Source organism: Dama dama, chromosome 31 (genome assembly GCF_033118175.1).
Source record: "Dama dama isolate Ldn47 chromosome 31, ASM3311817v1, whole genome shotgun sequence".
NCBI classification, from domain to species: domain Eukaryota; kingdom Metazoa; phylum Chordata; class Mammalia; order Artiodactyla; family Cervidae; genus Dama; species Dama dama.
The window spans coordinates 10,658,724-10,683,743 of NC_083711.1; the positions used below are offsets into that span (position 1 = coordinate 10,658,724).

Genomic DNA, 25,020 nt, shown 5'->3' on the forward strand with positions numbered 1-25,020 from the left:
GTGTGTGACTTGGCAAAATGCTTTTCATGGGTTTGTAAAGATTTAGCTAAAACTTTCAGAACTTTGTCTCAGTTTAATCTTAGCTCTCTTCCTCACCCCCCCCAACCCCGCTACCCTGTCTTCAGGCTCAGCCTCCAGTAGGGAAAAAACAGGCTTGAAACCAAGCCCTCCCACTAGAATCTAATTTTAAATTTGCAATCTGTTGTCTTGTGATTTTTGCTTCAAATTTAACTTTGAAATAAATACATTTCATCCTTTCTCCTGCAGTTTTGGAGGTCTGTTTTCAAATCATAGAAGGGTAATCATTACGTTTATTTTAATAAGTTCTTAAATACCTTGGGAGGGAGTGAAAAATTTTATTATTAACAATTATAATTTATATACATCATTAGATGCCTTATGTTCATATTCCACAGCATCCTTACCAACAAGAGAAACCTTGCTTTAATAGTTAACTTTTACTTGAATATAAGTTGGGTCACCTTGTGCCCACTTATGGGCTCTAATGTTGTATATTTTTGAAATATTCTTGTTATAGACAATCTGAGAGATGAACATCCGGTTGAAATAAGCAGTACTAAAACTTTAGTTCATTCAGATGGACAATATAATAATGAGTAAGTCATGGTCCCTGCCATCGGGAGATTGTAATAAAATAAGAAGGGGTACATGCAAAGAAAGACAAGTGTGTGAATAACAACCATGCTGCAGACGGGATGGGAGGAGATGAAGCAGAGTGCCGTTGGGGTGTCGAGAAAGGACGGTTAAGCCCAAGCTCGGTAGTATTTTCTTCCTTATCGTGGGCAATTTTCCCAAGTCATCTGCTCTAAGTTTGCTGTCGCTGTCAGCCTGGTGTCCCCATCCTCACTCTCCAAGAGTTATCCAAGAAACCCAGGGACTTAACGCATTTCTTTTTTTCTTTCCCGTAACTGAATTCTAGGTAAGGGACCTGCCTGGCAGTCAGTCAAGGCTCTGCTTCCTCTGCAGGTGTGCAGGTTCTGTCCCTGATCAGAGAACTAAGACCTCACGTGCTGCATGGCTAGAACAGTGAATTATAGCTTTAGTGTAGTGGCTTTGGAAAATACGAAAAGCAAAGTATACTTTTGGAAATTAAATTACCCCATGATCTCCATCTAGGATGCTAACTTTAAAAATTTTTACACAGGTCTATACATTCTCTGTGTGTGTGTCTCTCTCCCGCCCTCCCTCTGCATGTATGTGTGTTTATGAGAGAGAAAGAAGGTAAAATATTAACATCCTAGAATTTTAATCTCCTCGAAGCCAGCATCTTGGATGTGCATCTCAAATATAAGTTTTTCCTTCCTGAGAATAAGAGTTTTGCTCCAGAGGTGATTGACCCTAATAATGTAATTATCTTTTTGAGTATCTGCTTCTGAACAGGGCAAGCCCCAGCAAGCTGACCCACAAGGCTGGGCTTTAATCATGTGGAGCTTTCCTGTTGTTCAGCTAAAGGGTGGGGCATTTTGCTGTCTGGAGTGCTGCTTGAACTTCTGGTCTCTCTAGGGAATTAGACATCCTAAACCCTAAAAGCATTGTTATAACCTCCTTAGTCTGCAAGGTGATGAGGTTCTTTCTTGTTTCCCTTGTATCTTCTTTCTTTCCCCCTTTTTTCCTTTGAACAATCTGTAGTTACAGGAGTATTTTTCTTTGTTCTTTCTACCCAGAGACCTTGACCATGGGTGAGTTTCTGTTAGCAGGAATGTGTTCTCATGCCATACCAAGAAAATATCACATCCGATGATTAAAAAATGCAGCTTACGTTTTGTATTTTGGATCAAATTAAAAATATTTTACCTTTCTTTTTAATTTGTATTCTCTTTCTCCACTCATTCATAATAATTGGTGTTCACGGTGATCTTGCATAGATGTTCCAAGCAGTTAAAATTTTCATTTATTTCAGGAGTGTTTACCATTACTCAGACAACACAGTTATACTAGTTGCTTTAAAAGCTTGATAATTCTAACAACTGGGTCACTTTGGGGTTGACATCTATTGATTGTCGTTTCCCCTGAGAACTGATTAGATTTTCCTGGTTCTTTGGGGTGCATTGTGGACACTTTCGAATATTACATCGGGAGAATCTAGGTCCTGTTAAAATCATCTGGAGAATGTTGAATTTTCTTTTTTCCCCCTATTTTAGTAAGCAGTCAACCTGGCTAGGTTCAGGTGGCAAGTTCTGTTTGACCTCCTGTGGGTGGTAGGTCTGATGTCAGTTCAGTTTTCAAAGCCTTTGCTCCAGAGTTGTGGCTTTGTCCCACACATGCACCAGTTGGGAATTAGACTGGGAGGTGAGCTGTGTTTTACATGAGAGCTCAGTTCCCCAAGCCTTGGCTGTCTCTCTTTGGGTCAGGCCCAGGCACATGTACCTGAGGGGTGAGCCTGGGACCTGAGTAGGATTGACACATGACATTAGCTGATGTGCTTCCTCCAGCTCTGTCTTCTCTGAGATTGCCCTCACTCTTTGGCTTGCAGGGACCACTAGGCTCAATTTCTTTGGCCAGAACGACAGGGCATGTCTTGTGAGTTTTGCTGCTTTTGTCACAGCTAGATATGAGCTCAGGCTTCCCAGGTGGCACCAGTGGTAAGCAACTTGCCTGCCAGCGCAGGAGACGTAAGAGCTGAGGGTTCAATCTCTGGGTCAGGAAGATCCCCTGGAGGAGGGTGTGGCCACCCACTCCAGTATTCTTGTCTGGAGAATCCCGCGGGCAGAGGAGCCTGGTGGGCTACAGTCCATGGGGTCATGTGGGCTACAGTCCTTGAGGTCGCCAAGACTGAAGTGACCCAGTGTGCATGCACGGACTGTGTGCTCACCCTCCATGCAAGGCTCGAAGGGAAATGAGAATAATAAAAGCCGAATGGGAAACTCACTCTGGTTAGAGTGGCGTGGCTCCTCCAGTTTTGTTTGCTTGTTCGTTTATTTTTGCCTGCACTGGGTCCTCACTGCCAGTTCCCACAAGTGGGGGGTTTGCTCTCTAGGTGTGCTCTGCTGGCTTAGCTGCCCCTCTGCCGGTGGGATCGTCCCAGAGCAGGTATTGAACCCGTGTTCCCTGCATTGGCGGGTGGATTCTTCACCGCTGAAGCACCAGGGAAGTCCTTGTTTTTCTTCCGGGTTTGATTCCCATCCCCAGCTTACCTGCTTTTGCTTACTCTTTGGAATCCTCAGGTAATTGCTTTTTACTTTGGTTCAGAGTTTTTTTAATCTTTATCATTGAAAGAAAGACCAGCCACTGTGTCTGACTTCATCTTGGCTGGCACCAGGTACTATAAATAGTATTTCAGTTTTGTTCACTACTGTGTTAATGACAGAAGCCCTGTCCCTACTTAGTCAACCCTACCTGTCTGCTGAATCTCCCTTGTTTTGTGTTTGCTGTCTGTTTCCTAATGACATTGTGCTAGATAATGCCCAGTATGTGCTTATTTTCTTATTGCATAATTCGTTGAAAAAGAGGATTCAAAAAAGCTTCATTCGGCAGCATCGTCACTTTTGAACAAAAATTTCCCTTAACCAGAACCTCCCAGTGAGTGATGGCTTTAAGTTTTTAGTTTGAAATAATTATAGATCCACAGGGAATTGAACACAGTAAACATATTCTTCATCTAGCTTCCCTTAACGGTTGCATCTTCCTTAATTTCCGCAAACTACCAAAGCCAGGGATTTGACACTTTATTTCAAAAGGTGTAAATAGTTTTATATCATTTTATTATATAAGGCTTAGTAAGGGTAATAAATCAATAAAAGCAGTCCCTGAAAAAGAACCACCTATCTGATGTATCTGTAAACCACCCTAATGACTGTACTTTTTAAAAAAAATGTGTTAAATTATGTTAGTTTAAGGTGTACAGCATAGTGGTACAGTTATATTACTTTTCAGATTCTTTCCCCTTAAGGGTTGTATCAAAATATTGAATATAGTTCCCTGTGCTATTCAGCAGGTCCTTGTTGGTTAACTTTTTTGTGTATAGTAGCGTGTCTATATTCATCCAAAACTCCTAATTTATCTCTTTCCTCCTTTCCCCTTTGTAACCATAGGTTTATTTTCTGTGTCTATTTCTATTTTGTAAATAAGTTCATTTGTATATTCTTTTTTTTTTTTTTTCAGATTCAGCATATAAGCAATAATATATAATATCTGTCTTTGGCTTACTTCCTTTAGTATAATAATCTCTAGGTCTATCCATGTTGCTGCAAATGGCATTATGTCATTCTTTTTATGGCTGAGTAGTATTCCATTGTACATATCCGCCACATCTATCCATTCATCTGGCAATGCACCTTTAGGCTGCTTCCATGTCTCGTCTGCTGTACGTAGTGCTGCCTGTACTGATTGATAAAGTTCCTTTAAGTATTTTCACTGTGCATTTAATTTGATGGGAGTACTTTTTTACTCTTTTGCTGTGCATTTACTTTGATGGGATTTAAAGGAAGTTACTATGAAAAGTTTAACTCATGACTTAAGGAGCAAGATCATGGTGTTGGGAAGAATGGAGAATTCATCCTCTCTCTAGTGTCCTTGGTCTCTGACCCTAAGAATCTCTTGATTTTTTTTGACCCCTTCTACTTTAAGTGACACCTCCCCATCATGTTGTGTTGTCTCCTTTGCCTGCATTCTCTCTGGATCGTCTCAGGCTGCTCAGTCCTGAGCTGTGTCCCCGACGAGGAGGAGAGGTACTCTCAACTCCAACCCCCTTTCCTAAACCTCCAAAAGGAGGCGGGATGTAGAAATTAAGTGAAATGAGACAAAGGCAAGGCCTTGAGTCTCTGTCTAGGTGATTGAAGGTTGGGGAGAACAGTGGAGCAGGGCAGGCTGAACCCATCAACTCAGTTCACAGAATCAGGGTGATCCCAAACCCAGTGGCCTGGGATGAGGGACCTACGCTGGTGTGCAGGTGGAAGGGGCCTAGAGAACAGCACACAGACTGGATTTTCTAGGCACTCTGATGTAGAAGAGGGGCATTTTTAAGGCCAGCGTATCTTTTCTCTAGTTCACATTATGCCAACACCCTTATCTCTTTTCTCTTGCAGTTGTGTGAGTGTGTGTTTTTACATTCTAGATTTAATTTTGTCATTCATTCATTTTACTGGGCACCTACTACCTTTCAGGCAATGTTTTAGGCACTGAGAATATAGCAGTACACAAGACAAACTTTCAGCCTCCCTGATGCTTAGGTTCTAGTGGGGAAAGATGTAGAATGAAAAATATAAGTAAATGAAAAGCATTTTTTGAGACAATTCTGACAAATGTTAAAGGGAGCGGGAAGCAAAGAAGAGGGGTGAGAAGTGTTGAGCTCTGAGGGGTCATTTTGGATAGAGATACCAGGAAAGATGTCTTTTAGATCTTCTAGATCTCTCTCTCGCTGGAGTCAAGATCTGGAGAGAGCGAGCCAGGTGTAGGTGCCTGAGGCTGGAGAGTTGGAGGCCATGGAAAGAGCATGAACAAAGGCTGCGGGGAAGCTGGAAGCTGTATCCTAGAGGACCGGAAAGAAAGTTTAAGATCTGAGGTTTAAATTCGGACAGTTGTTCCTGTGTTAAAGTCTTGCTTTAACCTTCTGCTTAACCACCACCTCCTGCTTAACATGCCTCCCACTAGCTACCCTCTGCAAGTGCAAGCTGTTTGGGGCCACTAATATTTTCCATAAGGAAGTCAATGGGGAGTTGAGTGAGTTTAAAAATGGTAACATTTTCTAGCTTGCCATCAAGTACTTGTATTCTGATGCTCTGCTTTTCAAGTTGTTACAAATTGAGTTTATTATAAACTTGAATTTGTTACAACATTTCTTCTGTTTTACCTTTTGGTTTTTTGGCTTCAGAGGCCGGTGGGATCCTAGCTCCGTGACCAAGGATCAAAACCCCACCCCCTGTGTTGGAAGGCGAAGTCTTAACCACCAGACCGCCAGGGCAAGCCCCTGCTTTTCAGTTTCTAGTCCAGTTTGTGCATTTCAGCCTGTCCTCTCCCCCCTTCATCTCTCCCCGCTTCATCTCTCCCCTCTTTCCTAGCGACTGTGTGGTGATTATGTTGGCTCAGTACTCATCACTACCTTGTACTTTTGTTTCTAAAGTGCATGAGCATTTTTTGACTCCTTATCACACGTGGAACACTTGTAGTCTCTATGAGTGTGAGTGTTCGTCACTCAGACGTGTCTGACTCTTTGCAACCCCACTGTAGCCCAGCCAGGCTCTTCTGTCCATGGAATTTTCCCAGGGAAGAATAATTGGAGTGGGTTGTCATTTCCTTCTCCAGGGGATCTTCCCAACCCAGTGATCGAATCCAGGTCTCCTGCATTGCAGGCAGATTCTTTTACCTTCTGAGCTACTAGGGAAGCCCTCTCGGTAGAGGCTTCAAAAAAGAAGTGTAAGCCACTTTCTGCCCAAAGTTGCTTTCAGACTCAGAGAAACAAATAAAGACTGTGTAAATGTAAAGTATAAGCCAGGTTTTTTTGGTTTGTTATAAGTAAATGATAAGGGTTAAATAGGAGAGAGTGGGGGAATGTGAAGATGGTGAAAGTAGCTGGTATTTGCCATTTGTATGTGGAGAGGATTAGGACTTTCAAGTCACCAGTGTTCTGGGGGTTGCCTAATGGGATGGGGTTGTCCCTGCAAGGGGTGATTGTGTCTCTTGTATGCAGTGAGCAATTTTCAATTTTCATGCCTGTGTTGTTTCAGGGTCCCCCACTGATCCCCACAAGGACCTTCATGAGTCTCACTGACCTTTGGGGGGAAGCTCTTAAAGGAAGGGGTGTTTCGGCAGTCCCTAGGAACATTTTTCTCCTGACTTGAGTTGCTTCAAACTTCCTGCTGACTTGACTTAGATCATCCCCTGAGAATCGCTCTTGGTAGGATTTAAGAGATTTGGCGTTCATCTCTAAATTCTAGTTCTGAAGATAAAAATGGCTTCTTTCCTACCTTGGCTGGCTGAAAAGAATCTTGCTACTAAAAATGCTATTAATATAACAGACCCGTCAAAGTGATGCAGGGAACACTGTAATTCTTGAAGGTTGGGGCCATTTGCTTTAGGAAAACACTCCTGAGGCTTTTAACTTGATTAGTTTTCTGTTGGCAGAAACAAGCCTAACCAGAAATTTGTTGTTAAGAATATGTCTGTCAATTTATATTTGCAAACTTTTGTATACAGCAGAAGGGGGCTCTATCCGAGCATATTGGGGGGGTCCATTCGAGCATATTTGGGGTGACAGCTTTGCCTTTTTACACCACAGTTTTGGTCACCTTCATTCTTTCCCTCTTTTCAGTTTAAATCTATGTGATTCTTAAAATGGGACTGTGGCTAACACTTTTCCTGAACTTTTAATTGCTCCTTGGCAAAACATATAGATACATAGACACATCCACGTATCTTTTTTTTTTTTAAGTTGTGCTGGGTCTTCTTTAGACTGTGTTCGGGCTTTCTCGAGGTGCATTGAGTGGGGACCTCTCTGTTGGGGTGCGCTTCTCTTGTTGCGGACTCTAGGGCCTGCATGCTTCGGTAGTCGTGGTATGCAGGCTTAGTTGCCCTGCTGCATGTAGAATATTAGTTCCTGGACCAGGGCTGGAACCGTGTCCCCTGCATTAGCAGGCAGATTCTTAACCACTGGATCACCAGAGAAGTCCCCATCTATGTATCTTCAAGTGAAAGTTGCTCAGTTGTGTCCGACTCTTTGTGACCCCATGGTCTGTAGCCCTCCAGGCCCCTCTGTCCATGGGATTTCCCAGGCAAGAATACTGGAGTGGGTAGCCTTTCCCTTCTCCAGGGGATCTTCCCGACCATGGAATTGAACCAGGGTCTCCTGCATTGCAAGCAGATTCCTTACCAACTGAGCTATCAGGGAAGCTGTACCCTTAAAAAATCAAGAACCCTGAGACATTGGTCATGGCTTTTAGCCTTACTTTAGATGCTTGTTAAAATATTTTACTTGTAAAAATGTAGCACATGATATTCTTAGGAATATAGATCACATAAATGGTCACACATGGACCCTGAGTCTTTTCATTTTCCCTGCACTGAGTTGAGTCTCTGTATTTTTTTCTTGCTTCTTAAAGGTGCCAGCCAGAGAGGCGTGAACTTATTGCTTTGAAGTATATTTGCTACTAGTAAAAGGATGATTCTCTTTCTTGGAAACTTCACTCTCAGAATCATATGATGTGTGACCTGGTAGGGAATATTCCAGTATGGGAATAGCCTCACATCTGGTGTCTGTATGAGTTACCTCTGAACTCATCGGAACATTCAATGGAGGTTTTTCCCTTTTTGTTGCCACAAATTTCATTTCAGTAAAGATGTGCTTGTAGGAACTTAAGCAACCTTTGAGACTGAAGAGTAGGATTGTAGCGTGGTTCTGGAGCATTGGGAAGGAATATATTATATTGCAGGGGGTTTCAAACTGTAATGGGTACAATAAATTTGTTCCTGTTTCCCTCTGTACCTTTTACTTTTTTGTTTATTGTATCCCTTCCCTGGCTTGGAATATCAGTTTCATGAGAGTGGAGAATGTGTATCTTTTTTTCTCTGCTGTATCTCTGGATTCTGGAACATGGTAGCTATGCAGTGTTTATTTTCTTTCTTTCTTTCTTTTTTCTTCTTTTAAACAGTTTTCAAGATTGCTCAGCCAGTCAGGGCAGAAGCTGGCATGAGCATTGGGGCTCCATCCCCACCTCTTTGTTTAAAAGAAAAGAAAAAAAAAATGTATTTATTTGGCTACATCAGGTCTTCAGTTGTGGCACTCTGAATCTTTTAGCTGCTGGCATAGGGGATCTTAGTTGCCACCTGTGGGATCTAGTTCCCTGTGAAAGTGAAAGCATTAGTTGTTCAGTCCTGTGACCCATCAATGAACTTTGTGACCCATCTATGAACTGTAGCTCTCCAGGCTCCTCTGTCCATGGGGATCCTCCAGGCAAGAATGCTGCAGTAGGTAACCATTCCCTCCTCCCAGGGGTCTTCCTCACCTAGGGATCTACCCTGTGTCTCCTGCATCACCACGTGGATTCTCTACCATCTGAGCCACCGAGTTCCCTGACCTGGGATCAGACCTGGGCCCCCTGCATTGGAAGCATGGAATCTTAGCCACTGGACCACCAGGGAAGTCCCAGTATATATATTTTCTGAATGAGTGACCGTGTAGATGACTGTACGCATCAACTCAGGGATGCACTCGGCTACTCTGTTTTTCTTCTCTCCTTTCTGACCATTTTCATGTGTGTATCCTAAGTGTATACAGTTGAAATGGTCTAGAGAAACCTCACTGCAGAGCAAGGAGAATAAGGCTAAATAGAGTCATACTTGTTGAGCGTTGAGGATGTTTTCATTTCTCACTGTGGGTAATAGCCCTCAGACCAATGAGAGAGACAGGAAAAATGTTAAGGAAAGGACTTGAATTAACCTGGGTAGCTCCAAGAGGCTGAATCACATTTAGTGATTTCATCATGTGAATTTCTTTGTGCAGGGCACTCTGTACCAGATTAATGTTCTTGGGTTGGATTTGCTCCCAGAAATAAACCCATTAGTTTGCTGTTGTGCCATCTCCCTCTCTCCCTCCCACTTCGCCCCCCTCTCCCCCATTAAGGTTTCCAGAAAGCTGTGGCATTAAAGGTAAAAAGCCCCTTTTTGACTTTATCAGGAAGAGTTGATTGGACTTCACATCTTGAGCCTTCCCGTTTTTTATTGATTTTGAAGGGTAGATGAAGTCAGGATGAAACGGAAAACCTATGGGGAGGAAGCGCCTTTATCCAGTGCATCTCGGAGTTTTGCCTGGTTTTTTGAAATATGTCATTTCAAACAGAACGTTACTCATTTGGAGCAGACACCTTGGTTTGTACTTTTTAGAGTTTCTAGTTGATGGAGAGGCATGGAGCTTTAAATAGGCAGCTCTAGAGTTTAGGGAGAGGAGAGCAGGTGTTGCCAGCTTTATGACGGCAACTCTGTGCCTTGCTTGGTGTGCTGCTCCCGTCCCCAGGCAGAGACCCGGGTCAGCCCCCAACGATCTTATTTATGTTCTTATTTCACGTCTCCGCAGGAGTCGGCTCAGTAGGTGATGTTAGTTCTCACCTGCTGCCGCGTTGAGTCCAGGTACCTGCCAGATGCATATAGGCGCTGCTGTTACCTGCCAAGCTGCCTCCCTCCGTAGGTACTGAGCTCTTCCCGTTGACCGCCCGTACCCATGGGTGACTCAGTGATCCTCTCCTTTTTTTTTTTTTTTTTTCTTGCTACAGACCATAACACCATGGGAAACGCAGAAAGTCAGAACGTCGTGCACGAGTTCTACGGCGAGAAGCACGCCGTCCTGGGGCGCAAGGCCACGTCGCGTTCCCTGCGCCTGTCGCACAAGGCGCGGCGGAGCAGGCACGCCTCCTCCGGCAAGGCGATCCACCGGAGCTCCGAAGTGAGCACCCGCTCCAGCAGCACCCCCAGCATCCCCCAGTCCCTGGCCGAAAATGGCCTGGAGCCCTTCTCCCAGGAAGGCACCCTCGAGGACTTCGGGAGCCCCATCTGGGTGGACCGAGTGGATATGGGCTTGAGACCCGTGTCTTACACCGATTCCTCCGTCGCTCCCAGCGTGGACAGCAGCATCGTCCTCACTGCAGCCTCCGTGCAGAGCATGCCAGACTCGGAGGACAGCCGGCTTTACGGGGATGACGCGACGTACTTGGCGGAGGGCGGCAGGCGGCAGCGCCCCTATGCCTCCAACGGGCCCGCGTTCATGGAGACAGCGAGCTTTAAGAAGAAACGCTCCAAATCTGCAGACATCTGGCGGGAGGACAGCCTGGAATTCTCACTGTCTGATCTGAGCCAAGAACATTTAACAAGCAACGAAGAGATCTTGGGTTCCGCCGAGGAGAAAGACTGCGAGGAGGCTCGGGCGATGGAAACCCGCGCGAGTCCGCGGCAGCTCAGTGCCTGTCAACGGGCCAATTCGCTGGGGGACTTGTACGCTCAGAAGAACTCTGGGGTGACGGCAAACGGGGGGCCCAGGAGCAAACTTGCAGGCTACTGTCGGAATTTGGTGTCTGACATCCCCGATCTCGCGAACCATAAGATGCCACCAGCTGCCGCTGAAGAGGCTCTCCCCTACAGTAATTACAATACACTCCCCTGTAGGAAATCTCACTGTCTCTCTGAAGGTGCCACCAACCCACAGATTAGCCATAGCAGCAGCATGCAAGGCAGAAGAGCAAAAACCACTCAGGTAAAGTGCCTGGAATCTGTTGCGGTGTTTTGGAAACTGGTGCATGACTCCAAGTGCATGATTGGGCTCTTAGGAGGTTCCCATCTTGTAGCTGCGTGTTAAACACAGTTTTTCCCTGGTGGGTGCTGCCTCTCTGAAGATTCGTCTGTCTGCTGCTTCGCCCCTCTGGCAGTTCTGTTGCTGAAGGGGTGGGAATTCAGGAAGAAGCGTGTGTGTGTGGGTGAGGTGACAGGAGTGGGAATGAAGCTGATAAGTTCGTATCGGGAAACTGCCTCCCCAGTTCAGCTCTCAGCAGCACCTCACTGGGTCTGCGCTTCCTTCCTAACGTGGTTTTCTCTCCGTGGACAGATGGGGATGGTGGGCTGTGGACTCTTGGAGCTTATTTCTTCCGCGCCGCAGGTGGGAAGAGGTTAGTCGGCAGGCTGCTCCTTGGAGGAAGCCTTTTTTGATTTGGGGCCGGCTCTGGTCACTTGTCAGCTTCTGTCCGAGGTTGGCAGGCTGACTGCCTTCCCGGGAGCCATTTCAATTTCCTGTTCCTTTGCGATGCTGGCCAGCCCTCTCTCCTTGGAGGGAGCTGTTGCAGGAGGAATAACGTGGGTGGGTTCCAGGTCTGTTCTGCAGCCAACTGGCTTCTGACCTTGGGCAAAACCCTGACTTCCATCCAGGTGCTCTTCTGAACACTGGGGTGAAGATGCTTGACCCACCTGCTTCTGGGTCTGGGGCATGACGGTGTGCATGTGAAAGTGTTTTCAGAGATTTAAAATGTGTCTTGCTAGTGAAAGGAAGACTGCTCCCACATTCCCTTAATCATTACTGATAATTATTGGGCGGGCCAAAAAGTTCGTTTGGGGGTCTGGTCACCCCTGTGTGAACTTTGTGACCAACCCAGTATCATGAGGATAATGACATGTCAAGTAATCCTGCCTGCATCAGTCCTTTTTTGGTCCTGCTGTTCCCTGGAGCCAGGGTTCCAGGAGTCCTGGCTTGTGCTGAGGATGGGTCGGTAGCTTACAGGATGGCATTTCAGATCCGGAATCCAGGTGGGGCTCCTTTGCCGTGAAAGGTGTATTGGCGCCCACAGTGAGCAGTGAATACCACTGAGGTCAGCTGGAAATCAGCAGGTGTGCTCTGACCTGGCCAGCAGGGTGATGCTGCCCCTCTGGGCTTGCTTCAGTGCAGGTCAGGGGGGTATTGTGAAGTTCAGTTGTCTTGGAAAGGGTGTCTAAGTATAATGGGTAGATGGTCATCATGACCATTTTTCACTGCGTGGTTGAGGGGTGTTAAATACATTCATATGGTCGTGTAGCCATCACTACGCTTCATCTTCAGAACTCTTCATCTTGTGGAACTGAAACTTCATCCCCTCCTTAAACAGTTGTTCCCCTTTTACCCTCTCCTCAGCCCCTGGCAACTGCCATTCTACTTTCTGTCTCAATGAATTTGACTCTAGATACCTCATCTAAAGTGAATCATAGAGTATTTGTCTTTTTCTGACAGGCTTATTTCCTGGGCTTCCATGGGTGCTCAGATGGTAAAGCGTCTGCCTGCAATGCGGGAGACTGGGGTTCGATCCCTGGGTCAGGAAGATCCCCTGGAGAAGGGAATGGCAGCCCACTCCAGTACTCTTGCCTGGAAAATCCCATGGACGGAGGAGCCTGGTATGTTACAGTCCATGGGGTTTCGAAGAATTGGACACGACTAAGTGATTTCACTTTCACTTATTTCTCATAGGCTAATATCCTCAGGGTTCATACATAGCGGCAGGTGTCAGAATTTCCTTCCTTTTTCAGGTTGAATAATATTCCACTAACGCTTCACCCTCCCCAAACAGCTCCCCCCGCACCCCAGCCATTCATTTGTTGAAGGACAAGTTTGGCCGGTATCCAAGCCAGGTATCCTGGCTCCACCTCTTTTTACCTGAGTAACTTTGGGCACAGTTTTTAAGTCTCTCGAAGCCTTAATTTCTTCATCTGTCAAATGGACAAAATAAGATTTTTTGAGAAAATGGAAGGTAAAGGCTAGTGCTTGCTACTTTAGAAGCAACCAGTAAGGGACAGTCTGTTACTTGTAATTTTCAGTATCCTGAATGGTGTTCTATGAGTTGAAGACCCCAGGTAGTTTGGTGTTTATATCAAATTTTGCCTCTTGGAAACAAAATGATAAAAAAGGCTGATTCGGAGATGAGAGAAGGTGAGCGTGGATATTGCATTCAGATGCTCTCCTTGAATTTTGACCCATCTCTTTTCTTTTTAAAAAGTATTTTTAATTAATTTATTTTTGAGTGTGCTGGGTCTTTGTTGCTGTGTGCAGGCTTTCTCTAGTTGCAGTGAAGGGAGGCTTCAGTAGTTGTGACACATGGGATTTAGTAGCTCCAAGACCTGTAGGATCTTCCTGGTGAACTAGGGATTAAACCCATGTCCCCTGCATTGGCAGGCGAATTCTTCAGCATTGGACCACTAGTGGGGAAGTCCTGACCTGTCTCTTTTCTGAAGCATGATTATAATGATAGAAATGACCCCTTGTGGTCCCTCTGCCTGCCCTGGGCAGGGCTCTGCTTGCACTGGCAACTTGAGGAGTCAGGACACAGGTGAGATGGAGGTCCTATTAAAGGATCCCCTGAAAGGCACCGCAGGTTTTGTTCTTTAGACATCACCAGATTGGCACTGCAGGCCTGATTCTCTGAGACGGTCCTGGCAGCTCCATCAGGGTCCATTGATCCAGACTCTTTTAAAAGAAACCTCGCGCCTCTCGCTTCTACCTGGAACGACGCTAAGTTAGCATCCATTCTATGTAAGATTTGTGGGGGGTGCTGGGTGGTATTCTGGCTCTCTGGCTCCGACCCTGGGGGGCAGGTGGACCCCTGCTTCCCCCCATCCCTCACTGATGGGGCTGTGAGCCTTTGAGTCTTGGCCGCCCCCAGGAGAGGGCCAGAGCTGGTATCACGGGAAATTCTCACGTATACTTGTTGTATGCCACTTCCATTCTTTGGCTTGTTGCCTTCTAAAATTGTTAATATATGGAAGTGAAATCATCTCAGAGTGCTGTCTTATAAAGCACTCCGGTAGCTTAATGTAGCCCAGAGTACAGGGGGCCGGGATTCCTGACAAGTACATCCGCTTCTGGCTCAGTCCTTATTGACCAGTGACCTTGGGCGAGTCACTTCATCAGTGGCTCCTTGTCTGTCCAGGGTGAGTGACACCAGGCTCCGATGGGGCCAGTAGGAGAACCAAGTGGGATTCCACACATAGAAGCCTTCTGCAGAGTCTATAAAATGAACGGAAGTCTTATTTTGGTCTCAATGTTAACGTGTTGAGTGAGGATCTTTAATGACTTGAAACAAACCCCAGAATTATCCACAACACTATCCACCCACACACGCTTCCTCTTCTTAAGTTTGGCGTGTTCATCCAACGTGATTTTTTGAGAACCCACTATGTTCCAAACAGTGTATTTTAAGAGACAGTGGGTGTGGAGGCTTCTTTGAAAGTAGTTCTTTTTTTCCTTTTCTTTTGTTGGTGAAAGTTTCTGACCCAGGGGCCCTCTCCCATGAGTTTGGATCATAGATATTAACAGTCTCCTCGTTTGCCCTGGTGAGGTAGTCGAATCTGTAATAGTCTTGTCAGCAGTTTTACTCCTCAGAAAAGAGTTCCTGGCAGGCATTTGGCCCAAGGGTCTGGCCTCCGAGCCTGGGGGACAATGTTTTATCTGAACAAACATGAAGAACATCTTTTTATTTGCAAATGACCAAAACCGAGTTTGGAACCATTCTTCCTATTTTTGTATTTGAGTTGTAGTTGGACATGTTACTGAGCTATGAATATGAAGTCAGAGGAGTTCATATTTCGGTTTTTAAAAATGACACATTTCATGGGTCTGCTACCCAGTAAGTGCTGAGGAATTCTATTTGTTGAATTCAGTACATGTGAATATGTGTGTGTGCTGTGTGCATAAGACTGTATCTTGAGAATCAGTCTGCTGCTCATTTGTTGGGGGGATTTAGCCAGACTATGTAAAACAGAGCTTATTTGTATTGACTGCTGTGAAATCCCAATAGATTGACTCTTGATTTAATGAATGCCTCTTTGGTTTCTTGGCCTAAACTTTACTCTCTTGGTGTTCCTATGGTTAATGGATAGAGAGGGGGCAGCCTGCTGTCCTGCAAAGAAGAGATTCTGAAGCAGCAGGTCTGAGCTTGCGAGTTTGAACCCTGTTCCCTGTTGGCTGTGTAACCCAGAAGGATCTCAGTGCCTCTTGAATGAGGCCAATGTGAGGGTTCCACACAGGAATGAATGTAGATAGAACTCCTGGCATAATGTCTTGGATGTGATCAGTTCAGTTCAGTCTCTCCATGTCGTGACTCTTTGCGATTCGTGGACTGCAGCACGCCAGGCTTCCCTGTCCATCACCAGCTCCCGGAGTTTACTCAGACTCATCCATTGAGTCAGTGATGCCATCCAACCATCTCATCCTCTGTCTTCCCCTTCTCCTGCTGCCTTCAATCTTTCCCAGCATTGGGGTCTTTTCCAGTGAGCCAGTTCTTCCCATCAGGTGGCCAAAGTATTGGAGTTTCAGCTTCAACATCAGTCCTTCCAATGAATATTCAGGACTGATTTCCTTTAGGATGGACTGGTTGGATCTCCTTGCAGTCCAAGGGTCTCTTGAGAGTCTTCTCCAACACCATCGTTCAAAAGCATCAATTCTTTGGCACTCAGCTTTCTTTATAGTCCAACTGTCACATCCATACATGACTACTGGAAAAACGATAGCCCTGACTAGACGGACCTTTGTCGGCAAAGTAATGTCTCTGCTTTTTAATATGCTGTCTAGGTTTGTCATAGCTTTTCTTCCAAGGAGCAAGTGTCTTTTAATTTCATGGCTGCAGTCACCATCTGCAGTGATTTTGGAGCCCCCCAAAATAAAATCTGTCACTGTTTGCGTTGTTTCCCCATCTATTTGCCATGAAGTGATGGGACCGGATGCCATGATCTTAGTTTTCTGAGTGTTGAGTTTTAAGCCAGCTTTTTCACTCTCCTCTTTCACTTTCATCAAGAGGCTCTTTAGTTCTTCAATTTCTGCCATAAGGGTGGTGTTGTCTGTGTATCTGAGATTATTTATATTTCTCCTGGCAATCTTGAGTCCAGCTTGTGCTTCATCTAGTCTGACATTCAGTGGAGTTTGGATATGGGGGATAGATTTTGTGTCTAATTAGGCTGTTTTTAGCCTTCCTTGTGTGGTGTTGGCTTCCAGGAATTCTCTCCCATCTACTCTTTCAATTTGCCCAGAATTTGTGACATGAATATGCAGGAGCGGAAGTCACATCTCAGTATAAATTTGCCCCATGGCATCCAGAGTAGACAGTAGACACCACTGTCTTCCCATGTTCAAACAGAATTCAGCTCCCGTGCCTTCAGAGTTTAACATTAAAACCCTCAGTTTTGTTGAAGCCCAAAGGGGTGGTGGGCTGAAAAGAAAATAGTAACTGTCTACTACCATGAGCCAAAAGAGTGGTTCCTGAGAGAGATGACCAAAGATGGCTTCATTTTTATTTTTTTAATTGAAGTTTAGTTGGTTTACAGTGTTGTGTTAATTTCTGCTACTGTGCAGCAAAGTTATATATATATATAGTTATATATATATGGGCTTCCCTGGTGGCTCAGATGGTAAAGCATCTGCCTGGAATGCGGGAGACCCAGGTTCGACCCCTGGGTTGGGAAGATCCCCTGGAGAAGGAAATGGCAACCCACTCCAGTACTCTTACCTGGAAAATTCCGTGGACTGAGGAGCCCGGTAGGCTGCAGTCCATGGGGTCCCTAAGAGTCAGACACGACTGAGCAACTTCACTCACTTGTATAGTTATATATATATATATCCACACACATTCAGTTATATATTATATTACATAATATATACATAATATATGTATACATATATGTGTATATAATATATACTATATATATACATAAATTGAAGTTTAGTTGGTTTACAGTGTTAATTTCTGCTACTGTGCAACAAAGTAATTCAGTTATATATGCACATTCAGTTATATATTATTATATCACATAATATTGTATATATATACATAATATATATATATACACAATCCTTTTTAAATTCTTTCCATTATGGTTTAGTACAAGATGTTGAATATAGTTCCCTATGGTATACAGTAGGACCTTTTGTTTATCATGTAGACTGTAGGCTGTATAACAGTCTACACTGCTAACTCCAAATTCCCACTCCAGGCCTTAGCACCGCCCCGCCCCCGCAACTACACGTCTGTTCTGTGTCCTGAGTCTATCTCTGTTTTGCAGATAGTTCGTTTGTGCCACATGGTAGATCCCCGTGTATCACACAGCGTCTGTCCTCTTCTTCACGTCACGTAGTCTGATTATCTCTAGTTCCGTCCCTGTTGCTGCAAATAGCATTCTTTTGTTCTTTGCCGTGGCTGAGGAGCGTTTCATTGCACACGCATAGCATTCTCTACATCCATTCATCTGTCACTGGATATTCAGGTTGTTTTCCATGTCTTGGCTGCTGTGAACACAGAGGTGCATGTACCTTTTCACATTATAGTTTTTTCTGGATACACGGCCAGGAGAGGGACTGCTGGATCATATGGTAGCTTTATTTTTAGTTTTTTGAGGCACTTCCATACTATTTTCCATGAACTTACTTCCCACCAATAGAGTAAGAGGGTTCTCTTTTCTCCACACCCTCTCCAGCATGTTTTCTTTTTTAGACATTTTGATGATGGCCATTCTGACTGGTGTGAGGTCGTACTGCATCATAGTTTTGATCTGCGTTTCTCTTGTAATTAGTGGTGTTGAGCATCTTTTCATGTACCTGTTGACCATCTGTATGTCTCTTTTTGGAGAGGTGCCAAAGATGACTTTAGAAGGCTCTGTCCCTGTTAAAACTTTCTTGCTTGGATAAACAGGTAATAGGATTGGTGGTTTCAGCCAGATAGAGGGTGCAGCATGGTCAGAGAAAGATCTTGAGTTCCTGTGAAAAACTGTGTTGGTGCTTAAAATTTTGTTTTGTTTTATACTTAGCTTAAATGGTTCAAGGATAATATGTTTCTTGAGCTGAGAATTGGCATCAGCCTCCAAGAGATTCCTAACCTTTGGTCACAGATTCCTTTGAGAATCAGATGAAAAAATTGGATTTTTTTGGATCAAATACAGGGACCACCCTGCTGTGTATCATTTCAGGGGATCCATGGGTCCTCCAGCGTCCATCAAGAAGCTTGTGGTTAAGAACCTCAGGTTAATTCTTCATGAAACAAAATATTTTTATATACAGTCCACTTAAAACAACCTCTTCCTTCACTTCTCCTTTTTGATGCTTCTTTCTTCTGTTATCTTTCTTTTTCTGGCATGTAAGTTAAGCAGTGAGATACTTATTTTGAAAAACAGCCTATCCATTTTCAACATGAATATCCATCTCCTTTGCCAAGATCTTCTTTTGAGGAGTGGGAGTCCGTGGCCAAGAGATGGCTTGTATCAGCAGTTCTCAGATTCCTTTCTACTCTTAAAAAGTATCACAGCCTCCAAGGAGCTTCTATTCATGTGGGTTATATCTATAAATATTTATCATACTATGAATTGAACCAGAAATGTAGAAAATACTTGTTAATTCATCTTAAAATAGCAGCAATAAACCATTACATGTTCACATAAATATCTTTATTATTTTTTGTTTTTTTAATTTCTTTTTTTTATAAATATCTTTAATTGTTAAATTTTATCTTCTAAAATTAAGAAAAGGTCGAGAAGGGCGTTGTTTCTTTGCTGTGAATTTGTTTTGGTGGCAATGGGTCTGTGTCGCTGTGCGCAGGCTCTCTCTCGCAGTGGGGGCCACGCTTGGGTGAGGGCTCATCGCCGGGCTCATCCTCTCTGGTGGGTGAGGGCTTCTCATCGCTGGGCTCATCCTCTCTGTTGGGTGAGGGCTTCTCATCGCCGGGCTCATCCTCTCTGTTGGGTGAGGGCTTCTCATCTCTGGGGTCATCCTCTCTGTTGGGTGAGGGCTTCTCATCTCTGGGGTCATCCTCTCTGTTGGGTGAGGGCTTCTCATCGCTGGGCTCATCCTCTCTGGTGGGTGAGGGCTTCTCATCGCTGGGCTCATCCTCTCTGTTGGGTGAGGGCTTCTCATCGCCGGGCTCATCCTCTCTGTTGGGTGAGGGCGTCTCATCGCCGGGCTCATCCTCTCTGTTGGGTGAGGGCTCATCGCCGGGCTCATCCTCTCTGTTGGGTGAGGGCTCATCGCCGGGCTCATCCTCTCTGTTGGGTGAGGGCTCATCGCCGGGCTCATCCTCTCTGTTGGGTGAGGGCGTCTCATCGCTGGGCTCATCCTCTCTCTTGGGTGAGGGTTTCTTAGTGCTGGGCTCATCCTCTCTGTTGGGTGAGGACTTCTCGCTGCTGGGCTCATCCTCTCTCTTGGGTGAGGGTTTCTCAGTGCTGGGCTCATCCTCTCTGTTTGGTGAGGGCTTCTCATCGCTGGGCTCATCCTTTCTGTTGGGTGAGGGCGTCTCATCGCCCGGCTCATCCTCTCTGTTGGGTGACGGCTTCTCATCGCTGGGCTCATCCTCTCTGTTTGGTGAGGGCTTCTCATCGCCGGGCTCATCCTCTCTGTTGGGTGACGGCTTCTCTCTACAGTGGCCTTTCTTGTTGCAGTCCCTGGGCTTGGTAGCTGTGGTACGTGAGCTCAGTTGCTCCATGGCATGTGGAATCTTTCCAGACCAGGAATCGAACCTCTGCCCCCTGCACTAGCAGGCAGATTCTTACCCACTGTACCACCAGGGAAGTCCATTTTGTGTGTATGCAGCTCTCTACAATTTCTAACCTACCGAGTCTTGTAGTTGCTCTACTTTCACTCTCTTGTGATATGCTCTTTTGCTGGACTGTTTGGGAAACCTTTGCTTCAAATAGGTAGTTGGAAAAGGGAGGGCTTTAGGGGCCCCCTGAAATGATTTAAGGAACCCTGGCCCCCACTCAGGGAGTGGCTCATTTATGCTAATATAGCTTGGGGAGGTCCAAAGCTTTGAAAACCACACTCTCCATTTAGTCCGTAAGAAGAGGCGAGTCGTGTCCCTCGACATAAATCGTGTCCTGCAATGCTGTGTAATTAATTACTGGTTTCTAACTGGGAGGGATAAAGCGCTGCGATGGGAGCCTGGAGCCTCCCAACCGGCCTGCCTGCAGCCCTGGGAACGTCTCCGCGGAGCCCGGGGCGGGGAACACCCACCAGCTTTTCACTCTGCGGTTGGGGCCCGGTTTGCTTTGAACCTCCCCATGACAGAATATCTAGTGTGGGCCATAAAACAGCCCAATATGTCCTTGTCACTTTCTCTCCTTTTAAAAAGATGAAAGAAAAAGACATGTAAATGAGCTCTGGTTGTCTCCATGAAAGACATCATAAACCCGGATCTTCGCTGGAAGGTGGGAAGTCAGGCTTCCTGGTTGTGACTTCACCTGGATTCGAGCGTGAGCTGAGCCTGCAAATGACTAGATCTTTAAATCAAACTCAAGTGTATTCCACGAGGAATGATTTTCTTGTTGTGAGACGAGGGTGGAAAATGAACAGCAGTGAAGTTGTTCAATAGTGTGGGTTTTTTTTTTTTTCACTGCCTATGCCATGCCAGGCAGTGTTCTTGGCTCTTGGGAGTGTCGAGAAAAGATCTCTGAGCTCAGGGGTGAAGTGCGGGTGTGTCCGCAGCATAACGAGTACAGGGCGTGCTGTGGGAAAAGAGAGCGAGATAGGGAGGAGTGGGCGGTGGTGGACCTGGTGACAACTCCGGAGCACGTGGTCGGGTCAGGCCCCCAGGAAGGGCAGGCTTGGGTAGGGATTGGGAGGGGAGATGGGAGTCGACCACGGATTTGGAAACTGGGGTCATGCCCTGCACTTTTGAGGAAGAGCAAAGAGGCCAGTGTGGCTGGGGTGGTGGTGGGGTGGGTGTTGAGAAGTTTCATGGGGATGTAAGGAGATTAAAAGAAGGCTTCCAGCTGAGCCTTGAAGGATCAGTATTCCTGGAATTCCTAGACCCAAGAAGGGCTGGGAGCATACACGGGCAGGAGTTCTTCAGTTTCACTGGTGGCAGGGTGCCTCCAAAGGTCCGGTGCTAAGGCTGGACGTCAGTGAAGGACCTTAATGGACAGCCTCAGGAGCCCTCCACCTTGCTCCTGGGAGACTTACTTTACAGGATGGCTTGATGGGAGGAAGGTAGTTAGAAAAGAGAGTTGATGACTGGAGATGTGATATGTCCTGAGATGAGGGGTGGGCGGGGAGGGGGGGGTGGTGGGGAGCGACAACAGGGTCTGAGACACACACGTAGAAAAACAGATGAAAGGAGAGAAGATGATTCACTGACCTCAGCACAGTGCTGACTCCAATCTGAAGTTACCTGGAGCAACATTTCAAGCTTTAGACAGCTTCTGAGTCCCTTGTGAGCAGCAGTAAGAACTTCACTTCCAGCGGTTGTAATTGAGAGAAATTTTGAGTCACCGCTGTGGGGAATCATTAGCGAGGATGGGACTGAGGGCTGGAAGCTTGGAAGGGCATGGAGTCTCTGCCTTGGGAAAGGAAGAAGTGGGAAATGGAGCTGGTGTTTAGAAATGTCTCAGACGGAGCCGGGACACATGTAAAGGGGCGAAGAGTAGGAGGCCCAGTGAAATTGACGAACTTCAGAATCATGAACTCAGAAAGGCACTGGACATTTGTTTATAGAGAGGGGGAATAAAGATCTTACCATAATGGAAAACGGAGACTGCAATATTTCTGTAGATCAAGAAAGGCGATTATTGTAACAGTGCCTAGCAATTATTTACAGCATAGGAAGCATCCTTTTCCTAGTTTATTGTGCAGTGTTACGAATGTGAACATGATTCAGAGGGATGGCATCGGCTCACACCAACCTTGGTCTGCCTGTCTTTTCCCCCATGAGGCCGTGTTTTTCCCACATTCCTCAGCAACACACTTTCTTCTGTGTTAGTGCAGGAAGCTAGCAAGTGAGGTCAGGCAGTGACTTCCCTCCTTGGGCTGAGCTGGACACAACCGCGATGACGGTTAACACTCCTGTTCAAGTGCTGTGTGTGCTGGGCAGAGTTCTAGAAAAGGGACTTAACTCCATATCACGTCTTACAATGTGGATATTATTGCCATTCCCATTATACAGGTGAGGAAACTGAGGCATGGATAGGTTCAGAATGACATGCCTGGACATGACATTTGCTGTACTGAGATATACCATGGAGAGAGTGTTGGAAACCAAAGACAGTGTGCACGTGTATGCATGTATGGGGGGTGGGGGTACTCAGATTTGGGGGAGAAGAAGATGGTAAACCACAGGAGGAATATTTTAGAATTTAGTAAGTCAGAAATTGTTCTAGTTCAAGGTTTCCACAGGTCCACAGATATATGCCCAGGAATGGGATTGCTTGATCATAGATCATATGGTCAGGAAAGAATCTGCCTGCCAATGCTAGAGACCTGGGTTCGATCCCTGGGTTGGGAAGATCCCCTGGAGAAGGAAATGGCAACCCACTCCAGTACTTTTGCCTGGGAAATCTGTGAACAGAGGAGAGAGGAGCCTGGCGGGCTACAATCCATGGGGTCACCAGAGTTGGACATGACTTGGTGACTGAACCGCCACCACCACCACAGGTCAGAATCTCCTCCCGTCACTGAAATTCCGTGAACTCTCCTCTGCTGCATTTATCATCTCTATACAGGTGTATTGACGCAAAGCTGGATTTATCAGGGAAATTAAAGTGACCAACATACAGTTTCTAATTGCGTTCGACTTAAAACAAGTCGCCTGACTTGTCCCAGGGCCCTTGAACTTCGTGGTTAATGACCTCTTCAGAATTGTGTCCACACATCATTAGCACAGCAAACCTGTTCCTTGGGGGTATTTCTGAGTCCCCGGTGGAAACGAGGTGAGCTTTGCCACAGTGTGTCATTAGCCCATGTTCATGCTGGGGGACCCTCCAATTTTCAAGGCTGTGCAAACAGGCTTTGAATTTGCCTCTTGCCGCCTCTGCTTTAGTACCAGAGCTCATTTAAGCTTTGTTGCCCAGCTGAAATGACTAAGAAAACTCGTGCTGTTGAATGTTTTGGGCGACAGCTGACCACTTGTACATCCACTGGGAAAGTGCATGTGTTGATTTCAGCCGGTGGAATGGAAGCTGGTGAGTGTTTGAAAAATCCGGCTTGGGAGGATTCATCCAGGAAGAACAGGACTTAAGAGCCTCTATATTCCATGAATGTTGTTTATAATTGGAAGCCTCTTCAGTGGAGTGGTTCTAACACGGGGAGTTTATTTTGAGCTATTTTCAGGAAATCTCTGGCCAGATCATGCATCATGCTGGGAGTTACTTCTCTTTTTAGCTAGGGTCTTACTATTTCCCTTGATCTCCTCTGACTTTTGCTTTAAATTTCAGTATATTTGGTTTGATATTCTAGGACTGATTGTATGCTAAGGTGTCTAACTAGATAAGAAGGGACATACCTTGCACTGGCAATAAAGACTGTTGGGCTCCCACGGAACTTTTCCCTGAGGTTGACCCCTAAAAGAGTGGTGGTGGTTCACAGGCACTTTTGAGTGTGGGGAGAATCGGGTTTCTCAGGTCTGAAGTGTCCTTGAGAGGGAGGTAGTAGGAGGAGGAGCCCTTTGGAAAAATGCACTGGGATTGTTTGCATCGCAGTGATGCTGTCTTTCTTCTGAGCTATTGGAAACTGCGTGGCAGTGATATGCACCTGGCATTTGAGAAGGTTGGGCATTTGGGATGCAGCCTCAGAGCGGTCTTTCAGTGTGTGACCCTAGAGCCTCTACATCCGTTTATCTGACTTTGGTTTCTTCTAGAGATTCTGTGACCTGTAGGCCTCTAACTGTTGTGTGGCACTTCATTGTTCATTGTTCAATCGCTAAGTGGTGTCCAACCCCATGGACTGCAGCACTCCAGGCTTCCCTGTCCTTCACCATCTCCCGGAGCTTGCTCAAACTCATGTCCATTGAGTCGGTGATGCCATCCAATCGTCTCATCGTCTGTCCTCCCCTTCTCCTCCTGCCTTCAATCTTTCTCAGCATCAGGGTTTTTCCAGGGAGTTGGCTCTTTGCATCTGGTGGCCAAAGTATTGGAGCTTTAGCTTCAGCATCAGTTCTTCCAATGAATACTCACTGGTTTGAGCTCCTTGCAGTCCAAGGGACTCTCAGGAGTCTTCTTCAGCACCACAGTTTGAAAGCATCAATCCTTTGGCACTCAGCCTTCTTTATGGTTCAACTCTCACATCCACACATGACTACTGGAAAAGCAAAGTGATGTCTCTGCTTTTTAACATGCTGTCTAGTTTTGTCATTGCTCTTCTTCCAAGGAGCAAGCTGGATTAAACAGCCCCATGGTAGATGACTCCTGTACTGAAGTTGGAGATGGCTGATATAGGGGATGTGGAGGCCTATTGACCATTCAGGTCTTGAGTAATGCCTCCAGCTGGGTGGACATCATTTCCCACGGTGCTGGAGCAAGGGTTTCTGGGTATTTGGGAACATCCCATGCTTCATGGTCAAATAGAGGCTGGGGCTGGGCAGGCAGCTTTTGTTTCTTTTTGGGTAGGCTGAGTCACATATCAGAAGGGGGATGTGTAACACTGAGCCTGCTTAACTACTTGTGGAGACAAGATGGAGCTGGCTTGGGTCACAGATGGGGAGCGTTCCCCTGTGGTTACTCTTCCAAAGTATGCCAGCTCATCTGGGGCCAGCAGGCCTGTTACCTGGAGAAATCACTGCTCAGTTCAGTGACTGTCCCAGAGTTGGACACACACTGGCCTGAGCC

At 45.9% G+C, this 25,020-nt stretch overlaps 1 protein-coding gene and 1 non-coding gene across 5 annotated transcripts in view; both read left to right on the forward strand.

Moving 5' to 3' along the window:
- The window catches only part of TIAM1 (TIAM Rac1 associated GEF 1), a 451,658-nt gene that overhangs the window by 284,467 nt on the left and 142,171 nt on the right, over nucleotides 1-25,020 (forward strand). For all 4 annotated transcript variants that reach the window (XM_061134344.1, XM_061134343.1, XM_061134345.1 and 1 more), the window contains one exon: nucleotides 10,221-11,194. In XM_061134344.1, the coding sequence (XP_060990327.1) occupies nucleotides 10,232-11,194 (963 nt within the window). In that variant the 5' untranslated portion in view covers nucleotides 10,221-10,231. The remainder of the gene's footprint in view (nucleotides 1-10,220; nucleotides 11,195-25,020) is intronic.
- On the forward strand, nucleotides 16,837-16,908 carry TRNAS-GGA (transfer RNA serine (anticodon GGA)). Its single transcript has one exon. It is a non-coding gene; the product is annotated as a tRNA-Ser (tRNA).